This window comes from Cryptotermes secundus, unplaced genomic scaffold (genome assembly GCF_002891405.2).
Source record: "Cryptotermes secundus unplaced genomic scaffold, Csec_1.0 scaffold1379, whole genome shotgun sequence".
Taxonomy (NCBI): Eukaryota; Metazoa; Arthropoda; class Insecta; order Blattodea; family Kalotermitidae; genus Cryptotermes; species Cryptotermes secundus.
Window position 1 is genome coordinate 29,082 of NW_019718634.1, and position 16,736 is coordinate 45,817.

Sequence of the window (16,736 nt, forward strand, 5' to 3'; positions counted from 1 at the left end):
GTAACTCCACAGAGAATTGAGCCCTTCTTGAGAAGCTAGCAGTTGTTCAGCCGCCCAACGGATTCATAACCTTTAATGGGACCCGAAATTTTATCACCATGTTCACAACACCACACCACTGGTCCCTCTCCTGAGCCAGATTAATCCACTCCACCTCCTCCCACACTGTTTCTCTAAGATCCACTTTAATAATACCCTCCCATTTACATCTAGATCTTCGTAGTGGTCTCTTCTAGTTTTCCGATAAAAAATCTGCATGCCGTCCTCTCCCATGTGTGCTACATGCCCTTCACGTCTCATCCTCCTTGACTTTATGCTAATTTGGCGAGGAGCACAAGTTATGAAGCTCTCAGTTATGTAGTTTTCTTCAGTCCTATCGTTTCATCCGCCTTGGTCAAGGCAGGGAGATCCTGAAACCTGACTCTGAAGTTAGGGCTTAGAAACTAACCTTTCAGCGATCCATCACGCCACAGTGGGTATGCGGGCCGCGTGTTCCTGGGGTACAGGCTCTGCACACCCACGTGGGGCCCCCTCACCCGCATTCTGCAGCAGAATGGGATGTGTTCCAATGACTTACTGCCGCTTTTTGTACAGGTTAGCTCCCCTTTGTGTCTGCTTCGCGCCCCGCAAAACCAGTGATTAAACCCTAACAGCGATCGTGTCCTGATAATCTCATGCGAGGACCGAACGTCACAGTCCAGTGGTAAGCGTTCCTGTGTCCCGGCTGGCCTCCCTGAGATGCTTCCTAGCTTCCCTCTGTTCCTGCAGGAAAATGCCGAGATATCCCTCAACTAAGGCCAGCAACACTTCTTTCCATATTCATTACAATTCATCAAACCATTAGACGCTATACAGGGTCTTCCTCAAAAACAAAATCTCACGTTAGGACTTGTTAGGCGGAACCTTAGCTGTGACCTCCCGAGAAGTACGTGTATAGCCTATTCGGCCCAGTAGTCCGATTCTGACTTTCGAGAAACGTCCTGTATAGTCTGGCAGAACAACATTGTCCTTAATTGAAGCTATAACTATTGTCACATGTATGTGTGTGAATGTAGACGGGGTATGGATTGGCGAATGGATTTATTGACCACTTATGCACACGACTTGTAACTAAATGCAATTACAGCGCGACCGCCGATCTCCACAAATCACCACAGCACCCATTAAGCCTTTTCCAGCCTGCTTTGTCTTCACCCGCCGTTTCCTGGCAGCGGCTTTAAGAGTGGAGATTCTTCAGCTTCACGCGCTCGGGTTCGCTGTTCTTAGCCTCCCTTGCAGAACTCAACTGAACTCATTGCTTCAACTATCCGGGTTATAACTTCTCGGCACGGATCACGTATAAAACGGCTATTCTACTGCGTTCATGTCTGTTGCTGCGGGAACGTGTTTACCAAGCTGTGCCCAGAAAGGGCCGTTATTTATTCGCCTCTCTCTTGGTCGTTGCTTGGCAACTACTGTACACTGTACAATATATAAAAAAAATATGCTTGCAGTTTCAGGCTACAATTTGTAGTCTCAACAGCATTTAAGATTGTAAAAGCTGAAGAGAGAGAGAGAGAACAGAAAAGGGAAGTGCAGTGAAAGTGGGGACAGGGAGATACACTTAATTCTGGAATGGGGACAGAAAAATAATCCTGTAGGGCACGTTTGTCCTTCTGGTAGAGGTATGTTTGATGAAAGGTAAAGCGTTAGGAAGTTGACTACGTTATGAGCTGAAGAAGGAGATTGAGCCGGGGCTCTACTCCGTCTGATTGAAATGTTGACATTGCTTTGGAAGGGCGACAGTAGAGCGAAATGTTGATGCATTTGAAGCAAGCAGTGCGATGTGGAATTGGGGTACCAGCTCAGCATTTGCTGTAGGGCTGAGTGAAACCGCGGAAAACCTACAAGCTGACGTTCATATGCGCTGTATTTAGAAATCCAGTTCGTACCTCACAGGAGAAACATTACGTTTTCGCTACAAAGCCCGACCAGTTAATGCTGTTTAGGGAAGCAGTCGCCGTTTACTGTGAGGACCAGACGGAACACACAAATACACTGTGGGCAGAATGCAGAGTTTTGGTATGTTAAAGCAGGTGGTATATACTGTATATAGTTACTACTGTAACTTATTTGGTTAAACACTCTACCGTACGTCTTACCCTTATTTCTATACTCGCATTTTTACTATTTACTAGACAAACAGCAAAGAACTGTGCCGAGGAGAATATTTGGGCCGCAGAGGGCTGAAGTGACAGGAGGTTGGAGAAAACTGCATAATGAGGAGCTTCATAACTTGTACTCTTCTCCAAGTACAATTAGAATGATCAAGTCATTGAGGATGAGATGAGCATGGCATGTACCACGAATGAGGAGAAAAGGAATTCGTGTAGGATATCGGTGGGGAAGCCAGAAGGAAGGAGACCACTAGGAAGACCAAGACGTAGGTGGGTAGATAGTTATCTTAGAGAGATAAATTGGGGTGTTATGGACTGAGTTGATTAGCTGAGGATAGGGACCGGTGTGTGCTGGTGTTCTTATTCACACGATGAGGGATTCTCACGATATTCGTTTTATGGGTAATTTATCTGTTCAGATAATTTGAAGTTTGTGGAATGCCTTTTCTAGGCGTCTTATCTTGGAAATGGCTTCTTTATAAGACCGCAGTGAACCTTCCGATTGCATAAACTGTTGGGAAGTTCTGAGTAGCTGAGCGACTGACAGCTTCTCAAGAGCTCCGTGAAGTCAGTTCATGTGTTCAACAGAAACTGGTTATATGCCGGCTTCCTTCCCATTTCACTGCAGTCAGCCTGTTCCGACTTCTCATACTTATTCCATCTCTTCCAAGGTCTTCCTCAGTCTTATTGTCCTTTTGGGCTATACCGTAGAATCTGTTTCCGTAAAGTTTCGTCAGTCTTTCCATCCAGACTGCTTTTTTTGTCTGTTGGTCTCTTTTATTTTGTACAAATTATATTTTTAGTTATCACCCACTATCATGTGGGGCACTATGCTAGAAGACGGAAGGTTGCGGGTTCGATTCCTGATGAGGTCCTTGGATATTTCAATTGACGTAATCAATCCAGCCGCACTATGGCCCTGGGGTCGACTCGGCCTCTGACAGAAATGAGTACCAGGAATCTTCCTGGGGTAAAGGGCGTCTGGCACGTAAGGCTGACATCACTGTCATCTGTGAACCGATTGTCTAGAGAATATGGGAGCCTCGACGTCTCACAACCCTATGGGCCTCCACGGCCTGGCACAGGGATAGCTTTACATGTATTGAAATCTGCCAAAACATTTCAGTTTCGGTTAAAATCGGGCCACGTTTCTGCGCATGTCTCGACCGTAACTCGTTAAATATTTAAAGGAATGACCGGACTTTCAAATAAAACGAATACGCGTTCTGTGTCCAGTCTACTTTTCCTTAAATCTTATCGGCTTTCCAGATAAGCGAAATGGAGACTTGCTACGCCCTCCCTGCGTTACCGGAACGCGCTGCATGTAGGTTGTGACACAGCCTTCTTCTTGTGCGGTTTAAATACTGCAGCGCGGCGTGGCCTATTTAACATCGCGACGTGTATACAGACTGGAACGCAGCCTCCTTTTCTGGACCGTTGATCTCGAACCGCCAGACATTCTCGCTGTTGCCAAATCTCACTCGTGTCATGACGGTAGTATAGATGGAATTTCGCATGACTCCACGGTTCGTTCACCTGATACTGTATGTCAGTTCTGAAGATGTCGGCCCCCCCCCCCGCTTACGGGAAGTGAGCGCTTCTTCCGGGTTCAAAAATTCTAGATCTGTTCTCAGTCACGTTATCATCAGGTAACAGTTGTCCCTGTGCTTAACTGTTTGAAATTTGAAATTTATTGACTGTTAAATTGCTGCTGGTCCTCGCCAGCACAGTGATCACGGGATTCGTGACCATGTTTTAGATGTTATTTGTAAGGACTTGAGGCTACAAGGAGTTTGTCCAAGATGCAGATTGTTCTAGGTGAGCCTTGTGTAGCCTCCGGACACAGGACTCAGCGACAGACATAAGGGTGGGAACAGGGCAGGTTGTCGTAGCGGTGTTCCTGGACTGTCGGGAGGCACTCGGTTCGAATCTGGCCCAGGGCTTCGGATACCCTGACAGAGGTGTATTTGATTTCCCCCCCCCCCAATCCTTCAAGTAAATGCCGGTTTAGTACCACAATTAGGCTTAGACAGTTTCCTTACAGATCCTTTCCAGTTCATCAGTGATCCTACTATCCCGCGGTACATAATCCATCCCGATGCTGGAACTAGTTCTGTTGCGTGAACAGAGGACCCGTGTCATTCGTTGCTTTAAATGCTTAGGAGCGAGATGCGTGTTGAGTTGCATGCATTTACGGGGCGGCAAGTAAACTGTGATGGTTTCTGCTAGCTGGGCAACATCGCAACTGCATGGTCGTCACGACGCTATCGTCGCTATGACTTGCATCTCTGTTAAAAAGTATATATTTATGAGAAAATTAATTCTAATGGCTCAGTTGTCTACACAACAAATTCTAGGTTGTATATCAGCAAATACCAAGTAATTATTCTTTCATTTCTTAAAAACGCGTCATGTTTCGATAATTTTTTATCATAACCAGATAAAAGTAAGAAGTAAAGCTGTCCACGGTCTGTTTAGGGAAACAGTCGCTGTTTGTTTATGAGAACCATACGGAACACACAGATACACTGTGTGGGCAGAATATATAGCAATTCAGTCCGTACCTCACAGGGAACACACTACGTCTCCACAACAAAGCCCAACCGGTTAATGCTGTTAAACAGTCGCTGTTTATTGTGAGAACCATACGGAACACAAATACGAGTTTTTTTATATAAATAAGGTTGGACTATACCTCTGTGCTTTAAATGGCCAAGGATCTCATTTTCGAGATTAAAATTGCTTTTGAGGCAGCAGTTACGCCCTAATGTTTCCGCTGCACGCTGAAACATATGTCGGTTACCAGACAGACTGATGTACACCTTTCCAGTCTCAGCAATGACACTGCAGTTGTTACGCAACTTGGTGACGCAAGTCCTGCATTCTTGTTGTGCATTTCCGGTTTCATCACTGCCCGATGGGAGGATATGACGTAACGTCCGCCATCTCGTAGCGCGCTGCTGCTAGCTGTGAAGGGATGTACATGGACGCAATGGACTTTGTGCTTTAATTACCTTATAGGGGCGTAGTAATTATATGTACCACTTTCTTTAACGTTAAATAGCACATTTCCCCACATAATTATTTGCGTGATTCGTTTGTTTCTCGGTACATCAACTTTATTTTTATAATGGAGATTTGGTGTGTTCTGTGTGAGGTACGAACTGACTCTTTAAGATATTACATCAGTGTTTCTCCCCGATGCAGCGCTTCCGACTCTAATATCAACATTCATTAACTCCTATCATGCAGAAAAGCCCAATTTTAACTTCTGTCCTCTGTCCATAACAAAGTCCGCTTCGTAACGCTTTGCCCTCTCTCAAACGTACCTCAACCAGGACAGGAGGGCACTGCCTGGGAACCTTAAAAGCCGAAAAATGTTTCTGCCCCCCTTATGTAACTCCCCCAATCCCCTCTTCCTCTTATGTCTCTTTCAGTGTTACTATGAAATGTCAAAATGACACGAATAGCCGAATTACACTGTCCACATCTTCTGGCTGGAAAAGATAGAGAGGAGCCATGCGCATACATGTTGGGTGTGGTGTACTGGTGCCTTATGGCAACTAAACTGCAGACAGCTCCTGTCCTTATATTGCTTAGATTTTGTGAGGATGTTGTGTCGGGTAAGTTAGCGTAGGTTACACCACGTGTCAGACGTACATGTACGTCCTTTGACACTTCATTATTACGAGTTAACCAGTGTTTAAATAGTCGACATTGTACTTACAAAATTGTGTTTATGCTTAATTAAACATCACGACATGAAGACGTATGGTGGGGCGGAGATATGGCTCCACGCATTCTTAGCCTTAGCATGGAGGTAAATGTTCAGCATTATGTCCTGGCTGCTTTACCTCGGAGAAGAGCCCATTGTTCCCATTGGATGGGAGGCCGGATATGCCCCAGAATCGATCTGGACGCTGTAGAGAAGAGGAAAATCTGTTGCCCCTGACAGTAATCGAACTCCAGTTCCTCAGTCATCTAGTCCATAGCCCCGTCGCTGTTGATGAGAATATTGATATGTATCACAATATTCGGTTCTGTTTGAGGACCGGGCGTGACAGAAGGACAATAAATAATTGCATAATTTGCAAGCTTCCGCAGATATTAGTACGATTATCAAATAACCATGATGCGATTTGGCGGGACATGTAGTACGCACGGGAGAGCAGCCCTTGAAACAGTCGGAACCATTAGGACTCATTTACCCTTTTTTTAATTGTTGTAGTGTATGTATCATTTTGTGTCAGCTGCAGAAATCGGTTGTTTTGGGTTCTAACGTTGGTGATTTGGGGGGTACGCCCTGCTCGGATGTGACGCTTTGTAGTCTGATAGTTGCCGACGTTTCGGTACTTACTGGCTTCATCGGTGTATCGAGAGCGGCTCTGTGGTCAACTCAGCATTCTGTTCAGTTGCTGTGGGGTGATGAAGAGGCTCGGGCGTGAAGCTGACCACTTAGCCCATCTAGGTCCGAAGTTAAGAAAGAGTGTTGCATCCCCAGGCCTTGCCGGAATGTGTTTCTGAAACGGTCTTGGTTGAGTATGTTTCAGAAATGGGACAGTAGTTTTCCAGGTCTTGGTGGAGTGTGTTTCAGAAATGGGACACAGTAGTTTTCCAGGTCTTGCTGGAGTATGTTTCAGAAATGGGAACAGTAGTTTTCCAGGTCTTGCTGGAATATATTTTCAGAAATGGGACACAGTAGTTTTCCAGGTCTTGCTGGAGTATCTTTCAGAAATGGGACACAGTAGTTTTCCGGGTCTTGCTGGAGTATGTTTCAGAAATGGGACACAGTAGTTTTCCAGGTCTTGCTGGAGTATGTTTCAGAAATGGGGCACAGTAGTTTTCCATGTCTTGCTGGAACTGGTGTAAGAAGTCCATGAGAAAGAGCTGCAAGTGTTTGCTGGAGTGCGAGGTAGCCACTGCTACCCCGACGACTGGGACTCCGCGACCGACCGCATTCCAGAGGCCACTCACCTTGACTACCCGCTGCACATTCCTATGCGCCACACAATATTAGGTCGCTACAGGGTGCCCCGCAACATTCATCACCATTCTCCCAACTGACACGCTGTTACTGCATTACAGAGCGAGTGTGTATGTAGTTTGGATCTGATGACTTTTAGATCATTTAAGAGCGCTGTACCAACTACACAAGTTAATTTAGCAGAGTAATAAGACGTGAGAATGACAGTGGCTTTTGAACTGTGGTTCCAGAACTTTTAGGTGTGCACAGAATGTTGCAGGGCGAGCGGTAATATTTGCTTTTAGTGCCAGAAGCAGTTCAGAGAAGTTCACAGAACACAATTATGTGGGTTGCTGCTCTACAAGCTGCTTCGAAAAAGTGTTACTTTTTTCTATGCCCTGTCAATGCTTTATTGGGAATGAAAGGTTCGAGCTTATTTCTGATCGGAAGTGACCTGTGAGGCACCGTGTGAAGATCCAATGCCGGAGATTGGACGGGTCAAGTGGGCATCTTGAGACAGGGACGTGTGAACAAGAAACTCTTGGAAAGTGTTTGTAAATCTGGTTAGGGGTACCGAGAAATTTTAGCTCTGGCGGTGGTGATCTGAACTTGTATTCGAGAGGTGCTTCGTTCCAGTCTCGGCCAGGACATCAGCTTTCCGGAGGTTTTCGTGATTGGGACTACTAGGGTTCCTACTCGGTCCCGGGGCTCAACACAGGTACCTGGATTCATTTCCGGCCGTGGGGCTCACCACAGACCTGGGTTGTTTTTCTGCCGTGATACTCAACACAGAGACTGGATTGTTTTTCGGCTGTGGGGCTCAACACAGAGACCTGGCTGGTTTTTCGGCCGTGGGGCTCAACACAGAGACCTGGATTGGTTTTCGGCCGTCGGGCTCAACACAGAGACGTGGATTGTTGTTCGGCCGTGAGACTCAACACAGACCTGGATTAATTTCGCCAAGGGTAGGGACCAGTGGCGGTCTCTTGTGAACACGGCAATAAACCAAAAAACCTTCCGGAACCAAAGAAGGCGGATAGTTTCATGAGTGAGCGACTGTCAGCTTTTCAAGAATGATTTTGTTCCATTTAGTTGCATAGCTAAATTTGTCCCCCCCCCCGGGGATGCTTAGCAAAGCAACACGGTTTAAAAATATGGGGAGGAGTGGAAGTGTAGCTACATGTTTTCTTGACATCGGAATTAGATGGGAATTGTCAACTTCACGCTCTGGCCACTTTGCCCTCTGAGAAAGAGCCTCCGGTACCCGTTGGATAGGAGGGTGGGTGCGTCCCAAACGCCATTTGGACGCAATATAGAAGTCTCTGCCCCCGCTGGGAGTCGAACCTTGACTCTCCGGCCATTAATCACACTGTACTGACTGAGCTACTGTTATCTAATGAGTTATGGAGTTAGTTATAATCGGTCAGCTAGTGGGCTGCTTGTAGGTAGTAAGTCCACTGGTTGTAGTTAGTGAATTTGTCTAATTCTTGCGGGGCGGGTGAGAGGGAGTCATGTCGGTACCCCACCCGATGTTGGGCCTATTGTACCAGCCCCGGATGATAGGGGAGCGTGTAGCAGTTGGGGGAATGAGAATTGGTAGGGGAAACCGAAGTACTCGGAGAAAACCCGCCGTACTGCCTCTTTGTCCACCACAAATCCAACATGATCTGACCTGAGATTGAACCCGGGCCGCCGCGGTGGGAAACTGGCCAGTAACCGCCTGAGTTGCGGCAGGATATAACGCCATGTAGTCCGTTGAAAGTCAACTGACGTTTCGGAGGAACATATCGCCTCCATCTTCAAGTGTCGAAGAAGAAACCAGCCTGAAAGCAAGTGGCAAGCAGGGCTCTACATAACCACCGGTGTCAAAACCTCAAGTCCTACCCGGTTATCCCTGTTCTTATCTCGCTTGGGTCCTCTGACGTCACGTCATACAGACTCGCTGGAGCGACGTGTGGCCCGCACCTCTGCGGCCTGGCCACTGACACGAGATTCCAGCCAGTTCCAGGAACTGGAGGAACAAGGGCAGACAAACAAACGGTCCGCGGGCCACGTCTGACCCGTCGATACATCAACACGTTATTACACACAGCGGGAATTGTCTGCAGACTAGCCGCAGTTGTCAGTACACCTGCCGCTCGCAAGACGGGAGTAATGCTGTCTGGCTATTGTAAAATTGGCCCTTGCACCGCGACCACAGTGATCTATTGTAACACTGTGTTCAGTAGGCTTAAATGCAGAAAGTATTTCCGTTTCTCTCCCTCCCACTTCGTTCTCGTGTCCCCCGTGCTTTTGATACTTCCGTTTCCCATGCCAGTCTTCATTCCAATAGAGCAATCAGTGGCCGCCGTGCCGAGTGGACCCAGCTGGACTCCACCCCCACCTAGCGAATAAACACTGCAGACGGGTGGAAAGAAAGTATAGCAGAGTGGTAGTTGAAAGCGAGAAGTCGTGAGAGAGACTTTGTTGTTTGGGGAGGCAGAGCATCATTTTGTTAGAAGGTTCCTAGGCTCCGCCCGCTTTTCCTTCTGATAAAAGCAGCGTGACAGTGAAGACGTTAGAATGGTTAGAAGCGGTTGCTTGAGACAGGGCCACCGAGTTTTGGTTTTTGAATTAATGGTGACTTAAGTAATTTTAAAAAAAAATGCAAAGGGGATTAATTTCGATTAATTTAAGTCGAAATGGGTGCCTAACCACACCACAGCCTCACCTCCATCTCTGAGCCGATTGTCTACAAAATGTGGGAGCCTCGACGTCTCATAACCCTATGGGCCTCCGCGGCCTGTTACAGGGAGCGCTTTTACCGAGCAGGTTGGCGTAACTGTAAGGCTGTTGAGTGGCATTCGGGAGGTGCTTGGTTCAAGTCTCGGTCACAACACCGGCTATCATTACTGAGGCTTCTTGTAGTTTTCCTGTCGCCGCAAGCATATGCTGGCATTGTTCGTGAAATAAACCACGACCACTTCCTTCTACACCCTTTCCAATTTACCAATCATTCTACACTCCACGCTGTATGATCTAGCTTCTGGTAAAAAAAGTATATCTCCCTGAGCTTAATTAATTAAGCACTATGCCTTGAAGACATATGGGGGTGTGGAGCTATAGTTCCACTATTCTTGACCTCGGCATTAGATAGAAGTGAATGATGAACGCCCCGGCCGCTTAAACCCCGAAGAGGAAGCCCCCGGTACCCACTGGGTAGGAGGCTGTGTTGGCCCCAGAGCCTGTCTGGACGCTGTGGAGAAGAAAAAATCTTACCCTACCGGAAATCAAACCTGGGACGTCCATCCCGTAGGCTGTCGGCTTACCGAATGAGTAAAGTAATCCAGAAAAGAGTTTTGAACCTCAGACTTCCTGTTTTCGAAGCACGAGTGCTCTTCTCTCGAACCCTGACTTATATTTGACGCTATAAACCAACCTGTGTAGTTGATATGTCGTCAGAAACCAACAGAAGGTGCAATATATTGGGCCTCTTGTTCCCATCGAGCATGCGCAGTGGCGTCTGAAGTTGGCAACATTGCTGTCGGAATGTAGCGCCATGTATGGTCCGCGAGCGATCCTGACAACTGCCTCTTCCCATATAGGGTGCCAATCATGTACGACATTCCATCCTGTCTGCGAGGCTTTCTTCAGGTCCTCTGCGTGTGGATAAACGCGACGCGTACATTCCTGCTGACAGTGTAGGATTTTAGGTTCTTACACCGGTGGTTATAAAAAGTTATGTCTTAAGGGACGTAAAACCGTGTAGTGAATGTCAGCTGACGTTTCAGAGGAACATGTTGCCTCCATCTTCAGGACCGAAGAATAAGCCAAGCAAAAAAACCAGCATGAAGCAGGCAACAAGTAGGGTTTTAGTGATGACGTAATGACACGTCACAATATAATGCTGACGCAACGTAAACCTGTTTTACACGCTCAGGGCGGAAGGCATCATCTGTTCTAGAATGTGCCAGCGTTTCAGCATAACCTGCTGCCTCTGTCTTCAGGAAACAAATGTTAAGAAGTTGGTATACCTGCATTACATGAAGCTCATTTTGTAGTTTTCTCTGTCCTTTCTTTTTACAGGTAAAGTAAAGTACAGGTTTAATTAATCGAGCAAGACGGGGGAGTGGAGGCACAGCTCCACCATTCTTGACCTCGGCAGTAGATGGAGGTGAGGTGTTAGCCACCCCCCCCCCCGNGGCTGGTCGGCCCGGTTCGATTACCGCAGGGTTAAGATTTTTCTTTTCACCACAGCATTCAGACCGGCTCTGAGGTCCACCAAGCGTCCTATCCAGTCGCTGTGAGTGTTAAAGCTGCCGGGGCGTGATTCTAACCACTCATCTCTTATCTACTGTCGAGGTCAATAACGGTCAAGCTATACCTCCACTCCCCCACACGCCTTCATGTCACATTTGTGTAATTAATTAAGCACATGGACAAATTTACCTTCTTTTGCGCTTCTCTGAAACGCCCTTAATCTGTGTTCGTGTCTCAGGGCTAGAAACCACATTTCACACTCATACAAAACAACAGACAAAATTACGCGCTGAACTTTTTTTAATATTACAGAAAAAGAAAACATAGTCTTGTGGGTGTCCTTGTTGAATACGGGTTTAGTGGCCGTTCCCCCGCCCCCCTCACCACACATGACCCCCTGAGGGGGTCCATCTCTCTCTCCGGTCTCCCTTTGGAGCCCCGCAGTCTGCTAAACCATGTTATGAAGACAGGAAGGGTGGGGGGAGTTCATTTGCTGCTGATGTATTGGCTTGAAAGTTATTCAGGCGTCTCTCCGTGTGTTCTGACCCTGTTCCGATTGCGCGCGAATGTGCGTGTACTGTAGCCCACTCTTGCACTCTGTGATATCAAGGACACTGGAGATTTGATGTTCCCACGGAGAAGAATCCCTTCCGGGATGGACGCCGTGTAGTGTGCTAGACTACACGGCGTCACATCCCAGAAGCTGGATTAGCAGTATGGTAGAGGAGCGAGATTTAACCCTCTAAACATAATAATGCCACAACTGGGTGTTTTCGACTGGTGGCTCAGTCTGCTAGCCACCTGCTCATGTAGGTTCCTCGCACGCGGGGTTTTCTGCCCTGAAGATGGAGGCGATGCGTTCCTCCGAAACGTCGGTTTGCACAGTATCTGCACGGTACCACATCCCAGAAGACGGCATTCTTCATAGTCACTGCCGTCAAAACCTCAAATCCTACATAACACAAGTTGTTCGTCTTCCTTATGGTGAGAGCGAATGGGGGGAGTGGAGGCATTGTTAGCGTCGGCACTGAACTACCTTTACCGTCTGGTAAGAGTCCCCGTTACCCTTTGAATACGAGCCTGTCTGGACGATGTAAAGGTAAGAGAAATTCGTTGCGCCTACCGGAAAACGGACCTATATTCCTTGGCTGTCAATTCTGCAGCCTGTTACTAAACCGACTGAGCTATTCCGACATAGTTTACAAATTGAAATGCACATAGAGGCGTGAAGAACGGGAGATCTTTAAGTGACGGTTCAGGAAAAATGTTGCTAAGAGAGTGGAAACAGCTGGCTGTTGTCCGATTCCGGGCCATTTTGATGACGTACGGCGAAACGGTGCATAGTTTTGTTGATCGTCCTGTAGACTCACTGCCAGACCAGGGGAAACCCCGAAGTTCCGGGAGAAAGCAGAGACAGCCGAGGCAAATGGGATTTAACGGCGAGAGAGAAAGAAGACGGCAGACACGTGACAGGGTTCCCACCGAACGGCGGCCTTCCCCGTCACGCTCGCCATTATTATTATTATTATTATTATTACGTTTATTACTTGTATTGAATATAAATATGAATATCTTCCATCCGTTAATGATAATTATTTTCTGTATTAATGGGCTCATTATTGTCATAATGGAAATAATTCTCTTTCTTTGTGTGTATTGCCTATTTCCTTTCACTGTCCCGAGTGGAGGCCGGTTCGAAAACCTCCACCGTAGCCCTGTGAGCCGTAGGAGGCGACGAAAAGGGAACCGGAACCCTGTCCCTGGGAGACATGGATACAGAAACATAGCTCTTCAGTTTGGGGGTTGGACGCAGGGCTTGACGACCTTACTCTGTAAAATAAAAATTATTGTTGCGAATTCCGAAGAAGTGAAACCCGGACGCAGTCTGGCAGAATCTTGTAAGGAATGCTGTGGTTCGAAAGGGGCTGTTTAGCCAGTGATGATTTTGATGATTTCCTTTTACTGTGAGCGCATATAGCGACTGGGCTACGAGCTGGGCAACCGAAGAGTCAGGGTTCGATTCTCGATAAGGGAAATAAATTTATCCTTTTCTCCGTGAGGTCCAGACCAGCCTAGGACTCACGCAGCCTCCTTTACAGTGGGTGCTGGGGTTGTTTTCCCCGGGAGTATAGCGGCATTGGTGCCCATAAAGTACAAATGCCCTTACACGGACTCTGCGTGAGTGTGGGTACACTCGTACTGAATTACGGTGCAACAAACGTGGCGCATACTCTGGAAGACAAACTCCTCGTCTCTTCGAAGTGGAGACCTCCGTTTCCAAACACATAAAGGGACTTGGAACGAACAAAAATTTGGTCATTATTCCCGAGGGGACCAAAAACAAAGAATTACTGTGCTGGCGAGGACCAGCAGCAGTTTACCTGACCGATTGACCGGTTAAGTAAGTGTGGTACCTCTACTATTGATTGTTCCTATGTTGAGTAAGCGAAGCTTCCAGTTCCGAGAGAAGGCATTTGCAAGATAACCCGCGCTACTCGGTGTAAAATACCAGGAAAAAGCAGTACTTAATTCGGAGCGGCGGGTCGATGTTTTCAGTTGAGGCTGTAGCGCTGCGCGGAATGAAGTCCAACAGGCTCGTCCGTCTTGCTCGTCTGGCCGACCGACTTATTTAGAAACCAAGTTCTACTTGTTTCTGCTGCTTCCTTGCAGCGCATGCGCAGCCTTACGGAACTGCCCCCAAGGACCCTTCTTGGGTTCAGGAAATAATTTTGTTGGATTTTGAGTCCACCACAGCGGGTGCGGCACTGAGCGCTGACTGCTCAACTTGCTGTTCTGTTTCTTGCTTAAGGTGTTTTCGACCCTGAAGATGGAGGCAGTAAGCTCATCCGAAACGTCGGTTTATGTCAGTCAACATGGCGTCACGCCCCAGAGTCTAGTATTACTCTACAAGATTATTATCTTCTGGGATATAACGCATTGAAGTCCGTTATAGGTGAACCGACGTTTCGGAGGAACATATCGCCTCCATGTTCAGGATCTAAGAATAAACCGAGAAAGAAACGAGCGTGAAAGCAGGCGGCAAGCAGAGCAAACGTCGGTTGACTACGAACGGACTGCACGGTGTTATATCCCTGAAGATAGAAGTGTTCATAAACCACCGGTGTGAGGACCTCAACCCCTGCGTAGTGTTCCTCCTCTTTATATCGTGACATATTGAAGGAATGCAGGGAAGACTGCAGCTGACTGGCCCCCCTTCTATCATTAGTTTACTTTGGGCGGCTTTGTACCTGCAAACTCCGGCCGTGACGCCAATTTGTGTGTGCCAAACTTTGGAGCTCCGGGCCTGTGCCATGCTTTCCTTGCTGACTCATGTGCCCTTCTTGTCCGCAGGAACCTGGCAATTGGAATAGGCATTCAGAACTTCCCTGAAGGCCTTGCAGTCAGCCTACCTCTCCAGGCGGCGGGGTTCTCCACCTTTCGCAGCTTCTTGTAAGTAAAACAGTGCTTAAGTCCATTTGGAGCCTTCCTTAAGGGAAAGATGAGCCTGGGTGATCATGAATAAATCTGAAGAAAGCAGTCTTCTGGGATTTGGCACCGTGTATATGTGGTGTTAACCGACGTTTCGGAGGAACGTATCGCCTCCATCTTCAGGGTAGAAGGAAAAATATAAGAAATCCGCAAGCGAAGAGACCGTGAGAACCGGTAAAAGCAGACGCGTCGAGAGGGCGGCAACAGAAGCACGCAGTAGCCGCTTGGGAACAATCTCAGCATTTGGCTGAAGACAGAGGAAAACCACGAAAACCTGTGTAGAGATGGCCGGTCCCAGGACGTTCCTATTACGCACTGACTTCTAGGCCGCAGTGTGGACGTCCCCTGAGATTTGCCTACCGTGTACTGTTCCCATAATTCTGTCGGAAACACAGTGCATTGGTGCACCAGTTACAGTAAGAGAAAAGCACAATAGATCGCGGTGCAAGGGCCGAGAAGGCCAACCCCTTATACGATTACATTCATACACTAAGAGAAAAAAACAGCTTCCTCGAAACATTTCTATTTTGAAAACGCATCTTTCAGCGCATCTTCCTTAAGCTCGGTCGCTTGGGTAAATTGCTCCTGGCATTCGCCAGCACAGTCATTCTTGGTTCTGGGACTCATAACCATATTACACTGTATCACGAGTCTGGGAATGATATGTGATATGTATATAGCAATTCAGTCCGTACCTCACAGGAAACACCCCGTCTCCATAACAACGACCAATCGGTTAATGCTGTTTTGGGAAATAATCGCTATTTACTGTGGACAAAGGAAATATCGGGATTCGATTCCAGGCAGGGACAAAAGGTTCTCTTTTCCACAGCATACTGACTGCCCTTGGGGCCCACTTTATTATTATTATTATTATTATTGCTAGTGTGGTGGGACTAAGTCCCTTGTACTGCGGCCACTTCTGGCCTATTGTACCAGCCCCAGATGATAGGTGAGGGTGACTGTGGAGCAATTGGTGAAATGAAGATTGGCAGAGGAAACCGAAATACTCGGAGAAAACCTCCCCCAGCGGCACTTTGTCCACCACAAATCCCACTTGACCAGACCCGGGATCGAACCTGGGCCGCCGCGGTGGGAAGCCAGCGACTAACCGCTTGAGCTATGGCGCGTCCCTGGGACCCACTTACCTGGGTAATTAGTACCGGGGGATCTTTCCCCAGAGGTAAATCTGTGAGGGTGTTCACCATTCACCACCATCAAGCAAAAGGGTAAAGGTATCCTTATAACAGGCCGTGGAGACCCATAGGTTTGTGAGACGTCGAGGCTCCCACATTTTCTACACAGTCGGTTCACAGATGGCGGTGAGATTGTCAGCCTTACGCACCGGCCACCCTTTAACCACAGAAATATTCTTGGTACTCATTTCTGTTAGAGGCTGAGTTGACCCCAGGACCATAGTGCGGCTGGAAGGATTAGGTCAATTGAAAAAATCCAGTGACCTCATCGGGAAACAAACCCACGACCTTCCGGCTTATAGCGTTGTACTTCAACCATACTACCGTGTGCACACCCTCCTCCATCTAGTGTCGAGGTTAAAAATGCTATAACTTCACTCCTCCATGCGTCTTCATTGCAAACAAATTTACCTTTTTAACTTGCTTTCTTATATGTTTCGCTTCATTACCTCCTTTCCCTCTTTCTGAAGGAAGGAAAGGGACAATTTGTATTGCCGTTCATTGAGCCCAGATCTGCTGCTTAATGCTGACCCCCAGAACAAGGGGAGATTGCGTCTCTAATGAGCAGGGTCACCGTCTTCAGATCCTGCACGTGTGCACTCCAGCACGTGCGCTGACAGTGGCGTCGCGGCTCTTGTCTCCTGTTCACTAAACTCTCGCTAATCCGGAGTAATGTGGGGAGCATCATCCGGA

General features: G+C 47.5%; 1 protein-coding gene across 3 annotated transcripts in view; it reads left to right on the forward strand.

Annotated features, from left to right (window-relative positions):
- Positions 1-16,736, forward strand: part of LOC111863588 (zinc transporter ZIP11) — a gene marked incomplete at its 5' end in the record, with an annotated part of 65,047 nt that overhangs the window by 28,239 nt on the left and 20,072 nt on the right. For 2 of the 3 annotated variants that reach the window (XM_023850048.2, XM_023850056.2), the window contains 1 exon segment: positions 14,710-14,808. In XM_023850048.2, coding sequence (XP_023705816.2) covers positions 14,710-14,808 — 99 coding nt within the window. 3 annotated transcript variants of the gene reach the window in all.